General features: G+C 44.5%; 1 protein-coding gene across 2 annotated transcripts in view; it reads left to right on the top strand.

The window, feature by feature from the left end:
• The first annotated feature begins 6142 nt into the window (after positions 1-6142).
• Positions 6143-16470, top strand: part of TRAPPC9 (trafficking protein particle complex subunit 9) — a 450475-nt gene continuing 440147 nt past the window's right edge. For both annotated transcript variants that reach the window (XM_059482105.1, XM_059482097.1), the window contains exons 1-3: positions 6143-6726; positions 15616-15761; positions 16108-16236. In XM_059482105.1, the coding sequence (XP_059338088.1) occupies positions 6143-6726; positions 15616-15761; positions 16108-16236 (859 nt within the window). The remainder of the gene's footprint in view (positions 6727-15615; positions 15762-16107; positions 16237-16470) is intronic.

The following is a 16470-nucleotide window of genomic DNA, read 5'->3' as shown; positions in this document are numbered from 1 at the left end:
GCTGTAGGCGGCGGCTGCCGGGACTACAGCTCCCTACAGCACCGGGATCTCGACTACAGCTCCCTACAGCACCGGGACTACAGCTCCCTACAGCACCGGGATCTCGACTACAGCTCCCTACAGCACCGGGACTACAGCTCCCTATAGCACCGGGATCTCGACTACAGCTCCCTACAGCACCGGGACTACAGCTCCCTGCAGCTCCCTACAGCACCGAGATCTGGACTACAGCTCCCTGCAGCACCGGGACTACAGCTCCCTGCAGCACCGGGAGGGACCCGCCTCCTATCCGGGACTACAGCTCCCTACGTCTCCCTGCAATACAGGGACGCTCACACAGGGACGCTCCCTCTGCAGCATCCCGGCCCCACCGGCGCTCTCCTCCCCGCCGCGGGCAGACAGCGGGCCCGGGGATACCCGGGCGAGCTGAGGCTGCGGCGGCTGCGAGTTCCTTCATAGAATCACAGAAGCAAATAGGCTGGAAAGGATCTCTGAGATGATCGAGTCCAGCCTGTGACCGATCACCAGGTGGCTGCAGAGTGATAAGGTCACACCTCTGAGTTTCCTTTATTCCAGGCTAAACAACTGCACCTCTTCAGAATTGTGCTCCAGCCCCTTCACCGGCGTTGTGTCCCATCTCTGGACATGCTCCAGCACCTCAGTGTCCTTCCTACATTGATGGGCCCAGAACTGGACACAGCACTCGAGGTGTGGCTGCCCCAGTGCCCAGCACAGAGGAACAGTCACTGCCCTGGTCCTGCTGGCCACACTGGTGCTGGCACAGAAGCTCAGGAGGCCTCCTTGGCCAGCTGGACACATACCGTCTCATGTTCAGCCACTGCCAACCAGCACTTCCAGGTCCTTTTCCAGCAGGTCATTTTGTGCTGAGCAGCTTTCCAGTCACTCTTCCCACCTGGGCAGGCAGGAGCAGCCTTGGGGCTTCCCCTTCCTCAGCTCTCATCATGGCTCCTCAGCCCCAGACTGGCACAGGAGGGTGGGGAGCTTGTTCTAAATGGAAACTGGGCATCTCCTGTGTGTATCCCAATTACAGGCCACTGCTAACAAAGCTGTTAACCCAAGCTGTAATTACAGGCTGCTCAACACCTCTGCAGCTGTAGTACAGTGCCAGGGAATGCGTCTGGTCATCCTGACACTTGTCAGAGCTGTGGGGGAGGTGTGGAGGGCAGGTGTAAGCTATGAAGTGATGATGGGCCTGTATCTTCATTATTAGCACATTCCCCACATTTACACTGTGGGCCTGCTGCATGAGAAGGTTGTAAGGTGCTTGTGGATGGGGTTTTGGTGCTGCGAGTGTTTGCTCCAGAAGTTTGCCTGTGCCTGTGCCTGTTTGGGTAAGAGCTGCAGGCCGAGTGAGCACTTCCAGAAGTGATGACATTGTTTGCATTAATTCATTAATGGTTTCAATCAAAAAGATTCCAGTATGCTTTACAAACAACATGCCTGATGGTTTGTGTTGGTAAGAAATCTGCTAAGGCCACTATATAATCTCCACTTAATATGAGAGAGAAGAGCAGACCTTTTCCAGAATACAGAATAATAATTCACATGGAATTTAGGGGAGAAAGGAATGTACCCACAAAGAATCATTACATGGAAAACACAGGGAGTTTATTGACTGAATGTTACTATTTTATACAGAATTTGCCCAGTACATAAGGCCAAGCCTACAGATGATACTGATTTATTGATAAAATATAGCACCATGAACAGTTGGAAGTGCAAGGATAACAACAGTATATGATAAATTCCAAAATTCCTGCATTTGGGGACATCATTTATAGTTAGCTATTGCAGATAATCTCTATCTCTTAGGCTGTATAATCCTTTGAGATTATATTTTATGTGAGCCATTGTATGTATGTTATATCTGAAAGGAAGCACAAATATCCTAAGATGCTGCCTGGATGTCTGGAAGGATTGGTTTCTTTCTTCATCCTTATTGTCTTGTGACATCTTGTGGAGACAGCTGACATTGCTCCAGCAGTGAATTTCTTAAAAATACTGCCGGGGTCTTTCATGATTTCAATATACAAATAAACCTCATCAAACTGCCAGGATTTCTGAGGGCATTGAGCCTGGTGGTGGGAAGGCACTGGTGAAGGACCCTCTGAGCTCCTCAGAGCTGCTCTTTTCCCCTGTGCCAGTGAGACCCTGGCCAGGTGTAGGTGCCTCTGTGAGTCACTGTGTCCCAGAGAAGGGACAAAGGGAGCAGGAGCTGCCCCTGGCAGGGAAGGGAGGCTGTGAGTGACTGGGCTGAGCACTCCCCATCCCTCCCTGGCCCTGAGGCCGTGCTGCTGTTGGGCTTGGTCAGCCTCTGTCTGAGACTCTGAGGCCAGCTGGTGCTGCCATCTCTCCAGCTCCTTTCCCTCTGGGAAATTTTGTCCATTTTTTGGAAGATAACAGAAGGTCAAGGCTAAAGTTTGTTCAGTTCCTTTTATGCTGCTGTTTTTCCTCATGTCTCCTAAATTGGGGAAAGCCAAGAGGAGCAGAGAGTCCTGCCTGGAGCCCACAGCTCGTGCCACAGTGGCTGACGAGACCTGGAAAGAGGTTGTGGCCAGGTGAGGGTTAATGTTTTCTTCCAAGTAACAAGTGACAGTACAAGTGGAAATGGCCTCAAGTTGTGCCATTGGGAGGTTTAGATTGGATATTAGGAAAAATTTCTCCACCAAAAGGGTCGTCAAGCATTGGTACCATCTGCCAAGGGAAGTGATTGAGTCACCATCCCATAAGGGATATGAAAGACATGTAGATGGGGTCTTAGGAACATGGTTTAGAGGTGGCCTTGGCAGTACTAGGTTAGACTTGATGATATTAAGGGTCTTTTCCAACCTAAATGATTCTGTGATTCTACCCTAAATGCAATTGTACATGCAGATTTTTCAAGCACTGCGAGTTCTATTGAAGTTACTTTGTTGGAGTGCCACTACTTTAACTCATGACATGGACCCTTATGAAAGGCTGCAATAAGGTCCCTGGACCCTTCTCCAGGATGAGCAACCCAAACTCTCTCAGGCTGTCTCCACAGGAAGGGCACTTCAGCCTTCTGAGGATTTCCATGGTTTCCTCTCGAGCTGTTCGAAGAGGTCCATGAATTTTTCTTGTACTGCGGATTCTAGACCTGGAAGTCTCACCAGAGTGGAGCAGAGGGGCAGAATTCCCTCCCTCACCTGCTGCCCACACTGTGGGATCAGCCCAGGACATGTTTGGCTTTCTGGATGTAAGTGCACACATGGCCAGCTCACATCCAGCCTCTCATCCACCAGCACCCCCAAGTCCTTCTTGGTGGGGCTGCTCTCAACCCACTTATTCCCCAGCCTGTGCTGATACTGGGGTTTGGTTATCCACATGCAGCATCTCACACTTGCATCATTAAGGTTCCCACATCCTCCACCAGAAGTTCACCTGAACTCTCATACAAGGCTCAACTTCTGGAGTTTTGTACTTCCAGAGTCTTCAAGATTTTGCCATTTAAGCTACGTGACTGAGAAATCCTCTCAGAGGAAGATCTTTCTCTTCTTGATGAGGCTCAGGAGGGACCTCATTGCTCTCTACAATTACCTCAAAGGAGCTTGTAGTGAGCTGGGGCTGGCCTCTTTTGCTGTGCCAGCAGTGTGAGGACCAGTGGAAATGGACTTAAGATGAGAGAAGGGAGATGCTGATAAGAAAAAAAAAAAAAATTGTTCGGGTAGTCGGGTATTGGAATACACTGCCCAGGGTGGTGGTGGAATCACCATTCCTGGGAGGGTTTCAGGTGAAAACCTGAGTCTGGCGGTGTGGTTCAGGGGTTACAGTGGCACTGCTGGGCTGACAGTTGGACTGGATGATTCTATGACACCAGACCAGTTTCGGGATTTGGGAATGCCAGGAAGGCTCACTTCGTTCTAAGGGCTAGCTAGAGCTCTGTAGGTTTTCATACACAGTCGGCTGAAGTTCACCAGGTGAATCACTCGTTCGTCCACTCCTTGGAGCAATGCCTCGTGTTCACAGGCTCCCAGTCCCTGTGGAATCCCCGGGAGCAGCACCGCGGACGACAGCAGAGAATCGCCGCGCTCCCCCTCACGACTCTCCCGCCATGGCCCGCCGCGCATGCGGGGCGGAGCGGCCATTGCCGTCAGTTCCGGCGGCAGCGGGGCGGCTCCTGTCCCGGCTGTGAGTGCCGCTTCCCCGGTTACCGCCCGGCAGCCGCGTCCCCCTGTGCTAGACCGGCTCCTGCCCGGCTGTGAGTGCCGCGTCCCCCTGTCCTAGAGCGGTTCCTGTCCCGGCTGTGAGTGCCGCTTCCCCGCTTAGCGCCCGGCAGCCGCGTCCCCCCGTCCCGGCTGTGAGTGCCGCTTCCCCGCTTAGCGCCCGGCAGCCGCGTCCCCCTGTCCTAGAGCAGTTCCCGCCCGGGCTGTCAGTGCCCTTTCCCCGGTTACCGCCCGCTCTCGCTGCCCACAGACCGGCTCCTGCCGGCAGCCGCGTTCCCCCGTCCTAGAGCGGTTCCCGCCCGGGCTGTCAGTGCCCTTTCCCCGGTTACCGCCCGCCCTCACTAGCCAAAGACCGGCTCTTGCCGGGCTGTCGGTGCCCCTTTCCCGGTTGCCACCCGGCAGCCGCTTCCCCAGAGCAGCTCCCCCGCGCCTTTCGCTGTCCCTGACGGGGCTCAGGGGGGTGTGCGCCTCCGCCGCGCCTCTGCTGCGCTTGGCTCTTCTGCAGTTTATTCTTTTTCCCTCCTAAACTTGGCCGGCCCGGGGACAGGGAAAGGGGGGAGCTCCCAGCCGCTGCGGCCTCTGCTGGGGGAAGTGGCAGGACGGTGCTGCTGCACGCTGGGAATGGGGCTGCTGCCCTGGAATGGGGCTGCACCCTGAGAATGGGGCTGTATCCTGGGATGGGGCTGCACCCCGGGATGGAGCTGCACCCCGGGATGGGGCTGCACTCAGGAATGGGGCTGTATCCTGGGAATGGGGCTGCACACTGGGGATGGGGCTTCACCCTGGGATGGGGCTGTATCCTGGAATAGGGCTGTACCCTGGGGATGGGGCTGCACCCTGGGATGGGGCTGTATCCTGGGATAGGGCTGTATCCTGGAATAGGGCTGTATCCTGGAATAGGGCTGCACCCTGGGATGGGGCTGTATCCTGGAATAGGGCTGTACCCTGGGGATGGGGCTGCACCCCGGGATGGGGCTGCTGGGCAGTTCCCGGGCAGTGCGGTGGGACACGGGAGCTACAGTCCATAGTTGTGAGGAGCCTTTCCTCCAGGCAGCTGTTTCTTTGTCACTTGTGTCCTGGTGGGCTCGGAACTCGTCGTTCTTGTAAAACCAGTGGTGTCAAGTCTAAAGCTGGGCTGAGTTTGTTTTGTTTTGTCCGTGTGTTTGTTTTTGTGGAGGTTTGGGGTTTTGTTTGTGTTTTTGGGTGGTATTTACGGTTCAGGGCTTTGGAGGTGAAATTCACGAAGGGATCCGTGGGGTCCAGGAGGTCTCAGACATGAAAGGATTCAGGGATGTGCATCTTCATTCAAGACTCAGCTGCAGTGCAGTAATTTGTTTTAGAGAGCTCAGGAGAAAAGGGATTCTAAATACTTAAATGTTAAAGCAGAAAACATTGCCTGGTCTTTACCTGTGTGTGTTTTGAGAAAGCAAGACTTTGCTTTTCCTTAAAAATAGGTGGTCTGGTTCTGATTTTCCTTTCCTTGGCCATGTGTGATCACTGACCACTGCGTAAAGTTTGGTGATCCTGATTTGGTGCCTGTTTGCACCTGACCCCACACAATTTTGCATATTTCCCTAATAAAATGAGACTGAAGAGCCTGAGTCTGACAGGCTGTCCTGAGCTGGTATTTCTGCCCAGTGGCTGTGGTAGAGACTTGTGTAGCTGCACAGGGAGTAAGATTCACTTGGAAAGTCCTTATTTACAGAGTTTTATTTGATAAATGACTAAAAGTAGTCCTTGTGCACAGTGTAATGTCAGTAGGTTGCATGGTTGAAGATTCAGTAAAATAATGAAAGAAACAGTGGTATTGTAGCACATAAATTCAGGCTGCAGAAATGTTTAGCATCAAGCCCTGGTTTGATTCAACAACCCCGTGCACTTCTGAAGGTTAAAAAATAATCTGTGTTTTTCTTTTACTAGCCTGCAGCTGATGCAAAATGAGTGTTCCTGACTACATGCAGTGTGCTGAGGATCATCAGACCCTCCTGGTGGTGGTGCAGCCCGTTGGCATTGTCCCTGAAGAGAGCTTTTTCAGGATCTACAAGCGCATTTCGGCCGTGAGCCAGGTGAACGTGCGCGACTCGCAGCGAGTGCTCTACATCCGCTACAGGCACCACTACCCCCCGGAGAACAACGAGTGGGGCGATTTTCAGACGCACCGCAAGGTCGTGGGGCTGATCACCATCACAGAGTGCTCTTCAGCCAAGGAATGGCCTCAGACTTTTGAAAAATTCCATCTTCAGAAGGAAATGTACGGCTCTACTCTGTATGACTCCCGCTTGTTTGTCTTTGGGCTTCAAGGAGAGATTGCAGAGCAGCCCCGCACAGATGTGGCCTTTTATCCCAGTTATGATGAGTGTGAGACTGTGGAGAAGAGAATAGAAGATTTTATTGAGTCCCTCTTCATAGTGCTGGAGTCCAAGCGTCTCGACAGAGCCACTGATAAGTCTGGAGACAAGATCCCCCTGCTCTGTGTCCCTTTTGAGAAGAAGGATTTCGTAGGGCTGGACACCGACAGTAGGTAAGCAGCTGCTTTTGTCAGCTCACAGGTCTTAAAACACCACATCTGTGCCACTTGCCAGCTTTTAGGATAAGCCTATTTGAAAGGACAGGGTGAGCCTTGTCCCAGCAGAGCTGTGCCCTGATCTTTCTGTGTCTGCTTGCTGTAGTTTTAAGAGAATTTAACACATAGTCTCACTGTGTTTGATGTTCTGAGCTTGTTTTTATGTATACATTTAATTGATGAAGCTCATCAAATAGCAGGAAGAAGTCACAGGAGTGGTTTGACAGATTCTGCTCTAATGAGACTTTTTGCTGGAAAACTTCCAATGTTTTATAGATATACAGTATTAATAAAAAAAATCAGTCAGCATCAATGAAACTATTTTTATATCATGTTGAATAGTAGTTGACTATCCTACTTACTGTATTTTTTCTCTTGAAACCTCTGTCTACTTTTTCATTCTATAGACAATGGCTGTTTATTTTGATAATGAAGTCCAGCATCTTTCCCTGTCCTTCTTTGTTTCATGTAATTATTTGTTATCACTTTTTACCTGTCTTGTTTTGCTAGCTGTGTGGTTTTTTGTATGTTAGAGTTTTATCCCCCTATTTTTCCTTCCTCCTCATTTGCATATTCATCTGTCAGATTTGAGTGTTGCATAGTTCCTTTGCAAGGGATAAGTAATTCTGGCTTGATAGCTACAGGCAGGTGCAAAATCTCTTTGACTCTGCTATTTGCAGTCAAATCCAGGGGATGGAAGCATCCACCTTTTGTCCTGGCAAAGACAGAGGTGGAGAAGCCCTATGAAAACTCAGGAAATAATGGTGTTTATATCAGAGGTTTTTATGTGTGTAAAAACTCAGAGGTGTCCAGGCAGGTCTGTGAAGCTTTTAGATCAAATTAATCAGCTCTGCCTGCATTGCTGGTCCTGGCCTTGGAATCAGGAAGAAAGCATTCCAGGTTTCTAATTAGTTTGAAGCTTTTGTTAAATTTTGTTAAATGGCTTGAAGGACCATCAGTACCTCAGTGCCCTGCTCCTCTTTGGTGAGCACTTGAACTGGCTCTGACCAGTTGGTCCCTGTTTGTCCCTGCACTACTCTTCAGTTATCAGTATGAATTACTGTGTTACTGCTTTTTGCATGTGGGTGGTAAAGTTGAGAAGTCTGGACAAGCCTTTTTAGAATCTTGTCTTTCATTACTCAGCTTGAATGAAATTTGGCTGAATGTAATCAAAATCTCCTGTCCCGAATAGGTAGCAAATGATAATTGTTGGCCAAGAGTCTCAAAATCAGAAGGAGTTCTGCTGTTCAGTTGTGTCCTATAAAAATTGTGATTTGGAAATGGTTTTTTAGATGAATGGCTTGTTTCTGAGCAGTAGTTGTGTTGTAACTGGTGGGAAATATTCCTTCCTTGGGAAGTTCTGAGCTGGAGTGGCAGCAGAATGTGTGCCCACACATCTCCAGGCAGGTATTTGATGCTGTTGCAGTGAGGAATTCAGATTCAGTGTGGTGCTTCAGTTCTTGGCAGAATGGAGGGTGTGTGACCCTGCCTGTGGACACAGGGGTTTATCCAGAGTTAATCACTGCCTCAGCTCTGCACACACCTTGCTGGCAGGTCTGAATACCAAACAGCTTCTCAGTGAGTCTGGATCAATGGATGCACTTGAAATGTTTCCTGCACTGAGCTGCTCAAGGAAAAGCTGTTAAATATTCTAATTTTCAGTTCAATAGTAAGAAAGTTCTTCAGATCTATTTTGCTGTGGAGTTAGTACTTCTGATTGTTTTAAAACTTAGGATTTATACATTAAAACTTAAGAAAGCTGAATGAAAATATATTTCTAGTTTCTCTGCACAGGAGCCTTTCTAGGCACTTTCATGCACCCTGATGCATCTCTGCCCTCTGTTCTAAAGCACAAACTCAGGTCCATGGAGTAAGGTTGAACTCAGATCAGTTTATATCAGTTTAACTAACATACTTTCAAGCCAAAGCCTTTGGATGTGAGCCAGTGACAGTAACATTGCATTTCATTATTTGTGCGTTTTTTGCTGCTTGGATTGCAGTTCACAGGATTTTATTTTAGCACATTCCCTTCTGTAGTGACAGATTGACTAATGAAGGGAAAGCACTGCAGACCAGGGAGAGACAGGGCCAGGAAGGACCTTCTTCAATAGAGAGCAGTTTGTGTTTTTGCAAGAGTGGGTGTGTAATTCTGATCAGGGAGGGCTCAAGGTTGTTTGAATGCAGGAAATGGGTACCTCTGGTAGAACAACTTTTGCTACTTTGTTGGTTTTGAGTCTGTCACCATAATGATTTTACAGAAAGAAATAAAAACATGATGATATTGAGATACTGAGACAAATGAAGCAGCTTTTTCTAGCACAGGTGGAAATTTCTAAAGGGTTAAAGGCAAAGAAAGTCCTTTGATCTTTTCTGTATACTTTCTGTCTATTTGCAATTTTTGTATACAATGTATCCTGACCTCCCAGTCAGTGTGCAACCAATTACTTAAAACCACAAATGTTCTCTGTTAAATAAATGTCAGAGAAGACACACTGTTCTTGTAACAGAGGGTGTGTGTCTGCTGCTGTAATTGTGGATACCGACTTAGGCTAAATAAACATATATTTTCCTGTATCTTCTGAAATTGAAATTAAATGGCAGTATGTAGCAAAGGTGTAATTAAGTGTGTGGTGCAACTGCAACCTAGAGGTGTTGGGTTGATAGATTGAGGGAAATATGTTGAGAATTTGCATGGGCCACATAATTCTGATCACATGATTTGGAGACTAATTAAAACTATTGAACATAGTTTGTATCTTAAAAGATACTCTTCTGCAAGTATTTTATGGTCAAATATTAATGTTAATATTTATGTGATGATCAGAGCTTTATATATAAACCTGATCTTCTCCCTCACCCAGTTAGAAGACTTTCATTACCTTGGTTGCATGATAATTGCCATGCAAGTCAACTGATTGGCTGATTTTAAGATGCAAAGTTCATAAATTAGGAAGATTAATTATTATTTCAAATGAGGCAATTCTTGGGAAAAGTAAGGATGATCTTTGTTTTTGGAAGTTGTTTGTATAATGAGCAGGAGAGACACATTCCCAGAGCTGACTGAGATGACAGCACACACAAACTCACTGAATTTTGTGTGTAGAACAACTTTTTTTGGCTGGTAGAGAACTTTATGTATGAAAAATAATGGGCTGAGTCCTAAAATGTTTTGAAGAAATGTTGTCCTGTTAAACAGAAATTGTAGGACTGAGAGGCTGACCTTGGGTTAATTCCTGGAGCATTCAGCCAAGTGGGGTTTTTTGGCAAATTGATTTATTTTTTCTTTCTGTTTCTTCAGCTGCAAATTGGATAAAATATTTATGTGGTCACAGGGCTGCTGAGGATAGTTGAAACATTTTCTGAAATCAGTTGCACTTGATAGTTATTTGTAGAGGCTGGGAGATTGATGGAGAACAATGGAAACACGTTCTCATGGTGATAAAAACATCCTACAAACTGAAAACTAGGAAATATATGTGCCAGAAATACTGAAAATCCCATTTGTTTTAAGTTTTCAATTTTATTTCTGTTTTCAGCTAAAAATAAACATACTTAAGTATTACTGTAAATCTACTTGGACAAGCTCATTTTAATGTTGCTTACACCAGTTTGTGTCTTAGGTTCTTTCTTTTTTTAATACTGGCATCATTTAATGCTGTGAAGGGATGAGGATGTAGGGCCCTGTTTGTAGAAGTGTCACAGCTGGGATTTGTGCACTGATTTATCAAAGCTGATGATCTCGGTATGTGTATGTGGCTGTTAATTTCCTTTCTGTTCTCTGTCTTTCTAATTTCTGTTCTGTTCCTTTCTGTTTTTCCCCCCCCCCCTTCTTCTCTCATACTGCCCTGTGAGTTTGTTGTTGGGTCTAAAAAGGTAGGATGTGATTGTGTATCTTTGAAATTAGTTAGCTTTTTTCCCATGTCCTGCCTCTTCACTTCGCCTTCATTGCATATTTTAGTGTTGCTTTTTATCTTTATTTTCTCAGTACACACAAGAACAGTCGCTGCCTGGAGCCTCCCCACTGCAGCTGCCCCCTTTTGGCGCATTTGGCAATTACATCTGGTAGCGATGCTGAGTGTTTTTGTAGGACACACCTAGTCTGCTTAGGTGGCTGCTGGCCTCTGGAATTTGCTTTATTTTTTAAACTCCAAAGCCATGAAGCTGTTGCTGCCTGTGTTTGATTTCCAAATTCAAAAGTTCTGGCAGTTGATCCAGTGCTGTAGCTGTGTCTCTTGAAGTCTGGATAATGTTATGATTGGTGATTTCTATAGCTCTGCATGCTAACTGGAATTAGTAGAACTTGATGGAAATTTTTGTTGGAGCATTTTGCATGACTACACTTTTGAGAATTGATTTTGCATGTTTCTTGTTTGTAAATTTAGCCAAATTTGGAGGATCCAGAAATTCTGTCAAACTTTTTTTTCTGGATGGTTTGTAGTGAAAATAAATTCTGTCTTAAAACATAACACTGTAAATTTTCCATAAAATTATCCTGGGATCCTAGAAAAGAGCTGGAGATGAAAGAATAAAGCACATGTCCTATAGAGCAAAGAAAGCAGAAATGGAAATCAAGTAGTTCTTCATAATTCCTGGAGCAGATTTATTGTCCCCCACTTTGCAGTGGTAGCAGTGGTCACTGGTCATGATTGTGGTGATTCCTCTGAATATAAGAGTGTGTTTGGTAGAGCATTAACCCAACCAACTTTAGAAAATAAGGTTTTAAAGTAGTTTTGCAGTCAATGGGATTTTTCTGTGTGGTGAGGACCTTCAGAAGAGGAGTTTGGGTGGGTGACACCAAGGAGCTTTCCGTGGGTGGCCCTGCAGGAGGTGGCACTGCCTTCCCTGGGGATGTTTCTGAGTGCATCACACACAGGAGGGGCTTTGTAGGGAGAGACCTTGGGTAATTCTTTGAAATTCCATGTTGTAAATGATCTTCTAGAGGAGAAATTAATAGGAGCTGCTCTTGGCAGAAGGGTGCTGCAAGGAACTGGCCTAGAGAAAAGTTGTCCTCTTATCCTAGAGAAAGTAATTGTTAATTTATGTGGGCTTCCTGTCCCTAAATAGATTAGGATTAAGCAGGAGAGAGCTGAAATATTTTAACAGGGTTTTAATAAAAAATAATTCAGAGAGAAGATATTTGTAAGCTTCTCACTTTCAGGTTCTTCAGCTAGATCTGTGAAGCAAAACTAGCTCAGTATTAAAATGAGCAATCACTTTATGCTGAAACATATTTTTTTATATATATATATGAATATACATTCAATAGGAGAATTTTCCCATTAAATTTGCACCCCAGGATGCACAGAATAAACAGTGAGTCCCTTGGACATGATTTTAAGGCCCTGATGTTGTAGATAGTAGATTTTTTTAAAAAAGAGGCTTCCCAAATGTGAAGTGAATTAAGTTTTGCTGGCTGTGGAGAGTGGGTTTTGTTTCCATGCAGTCTTTGCCTTTTGTCTTTTTGGACATACTCGAAGTAATTGAATTCACTGTACTTAATTGTGACTGCCTAATTAAGACAGTTTATACATTTCTTTGGTGCAAATTTACTTTATAATTAGTGAGAAAATATTTTCCAAGAGGATGGCAGTGACTTGCAGGGACTGTAGGAGATGTACCCTGTCTTGGCAATACCTTGAAGAGCCTAAAAATAGGTGGAGTGAATTCAGTTTTTGAATAACTAATAATAAATTTCTTCCTCACCAGGAATAAATTATCTGGTTTTCTATAAATAAAGGAAAGTTTCTCAAAGAACAGTGGTTTTATAAGCAATATTTATTTATGTCTGGGTGAATAAATGCCTTCAAACTTCAGATGTATTGACTGGGCATAAATCAGAATTAGGTGGTGAGGCTGAGTGATCAAAACTGTTCTGGTATCAGGTCGTGATTTAGGAGTCAGGCATCATCTCTTTGCTGTATGACTCATATTTATGAACTCAATCATCTGCTAGCTGGAAAATCTGGAAGAAAGCTTATAAAGTACAGTTTTGAGAGAATAAAAACTTTAATTTGTTCATAAACATAAAGATTGCTTGAAAGCATAGAGATGGAGTTGGAAGCAGTGGCAAGTTTGAGAGGAATTAGAGCTGGGTAAGGAAACAGTGATTCTCCAATTCCACCACTGCTGTACAAAACCAAAAAAAGTTAAAGCAATTTAACATTTACAATGCTATTTTCATTCTGGAGTGCAGAGAGTAGGACAATCTGATTTATAACCAATTTAAACTCTCCTGTGCAATGCTGATTCCAGATTACAAAGGAGCTTTTTGATGGAGTTGTTTTTCTATAACTCACAGCTCAGACTGAAATATTGGTAAGATTTGGTGCCCTTCCATAGTTCATACAGAGCAGCTTTAGCTTTCACTTTGAATTTTCTTGCATTTTTGTTCTTAAAAGATCTATAAAATACATACTTGTTGAAAAATAAAAGACAAATATTTCAATTCCTGACACATCTGAAAGATGAAGAACAACAGTTGTATTGAGCTTCACTTAATATCAACACCTTCACATCAATTGTGAATATGGTGTGCTAGATCAGGAAAGTTCAAACATTTATATAGGAATTATTTGTAACTTTTTAGATGGAGAGAAGCAATAGGAGACCTATTGCTTGTCTCCTTTTATTATTTCCTTTTTTTTTTTTTTGCAGACAATAACACTGGTTCTGATAGCTTCTCTCTTCAGTTTTTATAAGGCTACTGTCTGTACTTCTATATATCTTCTCTTTTTCAATTTCTGTCCCCTGTCCATATAAATCAGTTCCTTTCTCTTCATCTCCTTTTTCCAAGCCAGCTGCAGGGAATGAGACATTATTTGGTGGCTGAAAAGATGTTTCTCTGTGGTGTAAACTACCCAAGCCAAACTGATGGCCTTGAAGGCAAATAAACCAGTGCCACGAAATTGTTTGGGTTCTTGCCATTCCTCCTGGCCCTTGTGCCTTCAAATCTAAAGGAAATAAATGAATGTCCTTATTTCTCCCCTTACATTTCATATGTTCTGTGCCTCTTCTCCTTTTCTCATTTCTACATTACAGTCCTCATGGGGATAGTTTGTTCTGATGCTTTATGGAGATTGTTTCAGTGACATTTCAGTTCATCTCTTGAAAAAAAACCCCACTGCTCCACACCTGGTTTCATTCCATAACTTTGGCATTCCTCTTATATTCTGGTCTCACTCCAGGGAATAAGAGTTCAGCATCTGGAGTGGGGGTGTAACTTTAGGGGGTTTTTTGGGGTTTCTTTTTTATTTAAAGTTGTTAAGTTCAAATAGTCTTGGTAACGTTTTAAAAAATCACTGGTTTGAGCTGGAACAAACCTTAAAGATCATCTCTTTCCAGCCCCTCTGCCATGGGCAGGGACACTTCCATTATTCCAGGTTGCTCCAAGCCCCATCCAAGCTGGCCTGGAACACTTCAGGGATGGGGCATCCACAGCTTCTCTGGGCAACCTGTTCAACTTAATTTAAATTAAATTAATTAAATGGCAAAAGTATCACTACATCTCCTAAAAGCTCAAAGTTTACAACTATGTCAATCCAAATTGGTTCTTTGTATTTTTACCAGATTCTTTGGCTTTCGTGTATACAGTAAAGAATGGCATCTGCATCAATTCTTCTAATTAAATTTTCATTTTTGATAGACCTTTATTTTAGTTTAAACTATCCAAAGAAAGAAGAGTCTATTTTTCCTTGGTGTGATATTTGTAAAGTAAACTTTCATACCTCTCTGGATGTTCTTAGAAGACACTGTTAGAACAACAAGATATACTATTGAAAATAACATAGATAAATTAATAAAATATCTCAATTGACATTTAAATTTCTTCCTCATTAAACAAGTTTATAATTATAGTGCAAGGACATTCTTGCCAGGGAATACTTTTGCAGGAGGCAGGACAGGAGGATTGTTCATGGATTTGGAGAGCAGAGTTGTTCTGAGCTGTCTCTTAAGCCATGAGGTGTTCTCTAAGTCCAGCGTGTCTTGCTTTGCATCTGTTACTTTTAAAACTTTTCTTTAGGTGAAATGGACTAAAACCCCAAACAAAACAGTAGGATTAGTTTGTTTGTCACACAGATTTATGCCCAAGTTGCCTTTTCAGCTGTACCAAGGTGTCTGTTGAATATATTCAGTAGATTTTGTTCATTTGGGAAGAACATCACCATTTATTTTAACATGTAGAAAAAGAGGAGGAGGAGAAATTCTGTCAGCTGTTGCCTGAAGTGATGGTGCTTTTTCACTCATCATCCCTTTAAAAGAAGGGGCTGGAGCAGGGGGAGGTTTGTGGGGGTCTGAGGGGGTTCTGGCCCCCAATACCTTTAGGTAGGGGAGAGGCTCCCAGCAGAGGAAACAGGCCCAGAGCAGGATTTGGGAAAGGTCACCTTTAATATGCTCAGAGCCAAAATGTGAGGGATTCCATGGGAAACATCCCTGGAGTTGTGGGATTTATTCAAGAACAGCTTCCTGGAAGCACAAGATCAATCCTTCCCCTACTGAGAGAAAGGAAAAAGGCAGAACAAGAGACCACCCTGGCTTAACAATGAGCAAAAAGAGCAGCATGTCAGCTGTGGACAGGCAGCCAGATACTCACTGTAGTCTGCAGGAACCTTGCTTTGGAGGTTTTCAGGGCTTGTGACTCTAGCTGTGTACCCAAAACATGCCATACATGACTTTTTCCAATATATCCTCAAATTGTTGCTCCTTTTGCACATGACATTAGTTAGCATTCATATTTGCTTAGAAGCAGAGAGTAAATCCACGTTGATCTGCTATGAAGGAGGGAAGATAACTGCCCTGAGGTGTTTGTCAGCCCAGAGCAGATCCCTGAGGTGCTCCTGTCTGTTGCAGACACTACAAGAAGCGCTGCCAGGGCCGCATGAGGAAGCACGTGGGGGATCTGTGCCTGCAGGCGGGCATGCTGCAGGACTCCCTGGTGCACTACCACATGGCAGTGGAGCTGCTGCGCTCTGTCAACGACTTCCTCTGGCTTGGAGGTACGACTGGCTGTGGCACTTGTAGTCCCAAGTGTGAAAATGTGGATTTTATGTAAATATGTATTTCATTTTGGCTTTTCACAACTATTAAAGTGAATATTGTATGTGTTACGTTAGAAAGTTATGCTGTGTTAAGTTTCTTAAGTAATGTGTTAAATATAGTTTTAGGTTATAACATAATGTTAAAATAGAAACTATGCTACATGAGATACTTTTTTTCTAAAAAAGTAAGATACATAAGACACTTTTTTTCATTTTGTTTGTGTAAACGGACTTTACCACGGGATGGTTCACTTCCTGCAAATGTCTCTGCTAACCCTTTGGCTTTTTTTGCTTTTCTCTGCAGCTGCCCTGGAGGGGCTGTGCTCAGCATCTGTCATCTATCACTACCCAGGGGGCACTGGGGGTAAAGTTGGCTCTCGCAGGGCCCAAGGAGGTTCTCTGTCTGCTGAGGCAGGCAACAGGCACAGGCCAGGTAAGGATGGCATTTCTGGGTTATCCTGTTTGCCACCACATCTGAAAACTTCCCCCTACATCCTAACTGTAAAATTATACAGATGACAGCATTAATCAGAGGAGGGAGGTTTGGGGAATAATTTTGTTGGTTTTTTTTTTTTTTTTTTTAGATTTTTGCAATTATTTTTCTGTTTTGGTGTTAATGTCAACACATATGCTTTGCACAAAATTGCAAAGTTTTTGATTTCTTCAC

The sequence above is a fragment of the Ammospiza nelsoni genome, chromosome 1 (genome assembly GCF_027579445.1).
Source record: "Ammospiza nelsoni isolate bAmmNel1 chromosome 1, bAmmNel1.pri, whole genome shotgun sequence".
NCBI classification, from domain to species: Eukaryota; Metazoa; Chordata; class Aves; order Passeriformes; family Passerellidae; genus Ammospiza; species Ammospiza nelsoni.
Note: the sequence above shows the minus strand (reverse complement) of the source record. Positions and strands in the feature narration are given on the sequence as shown.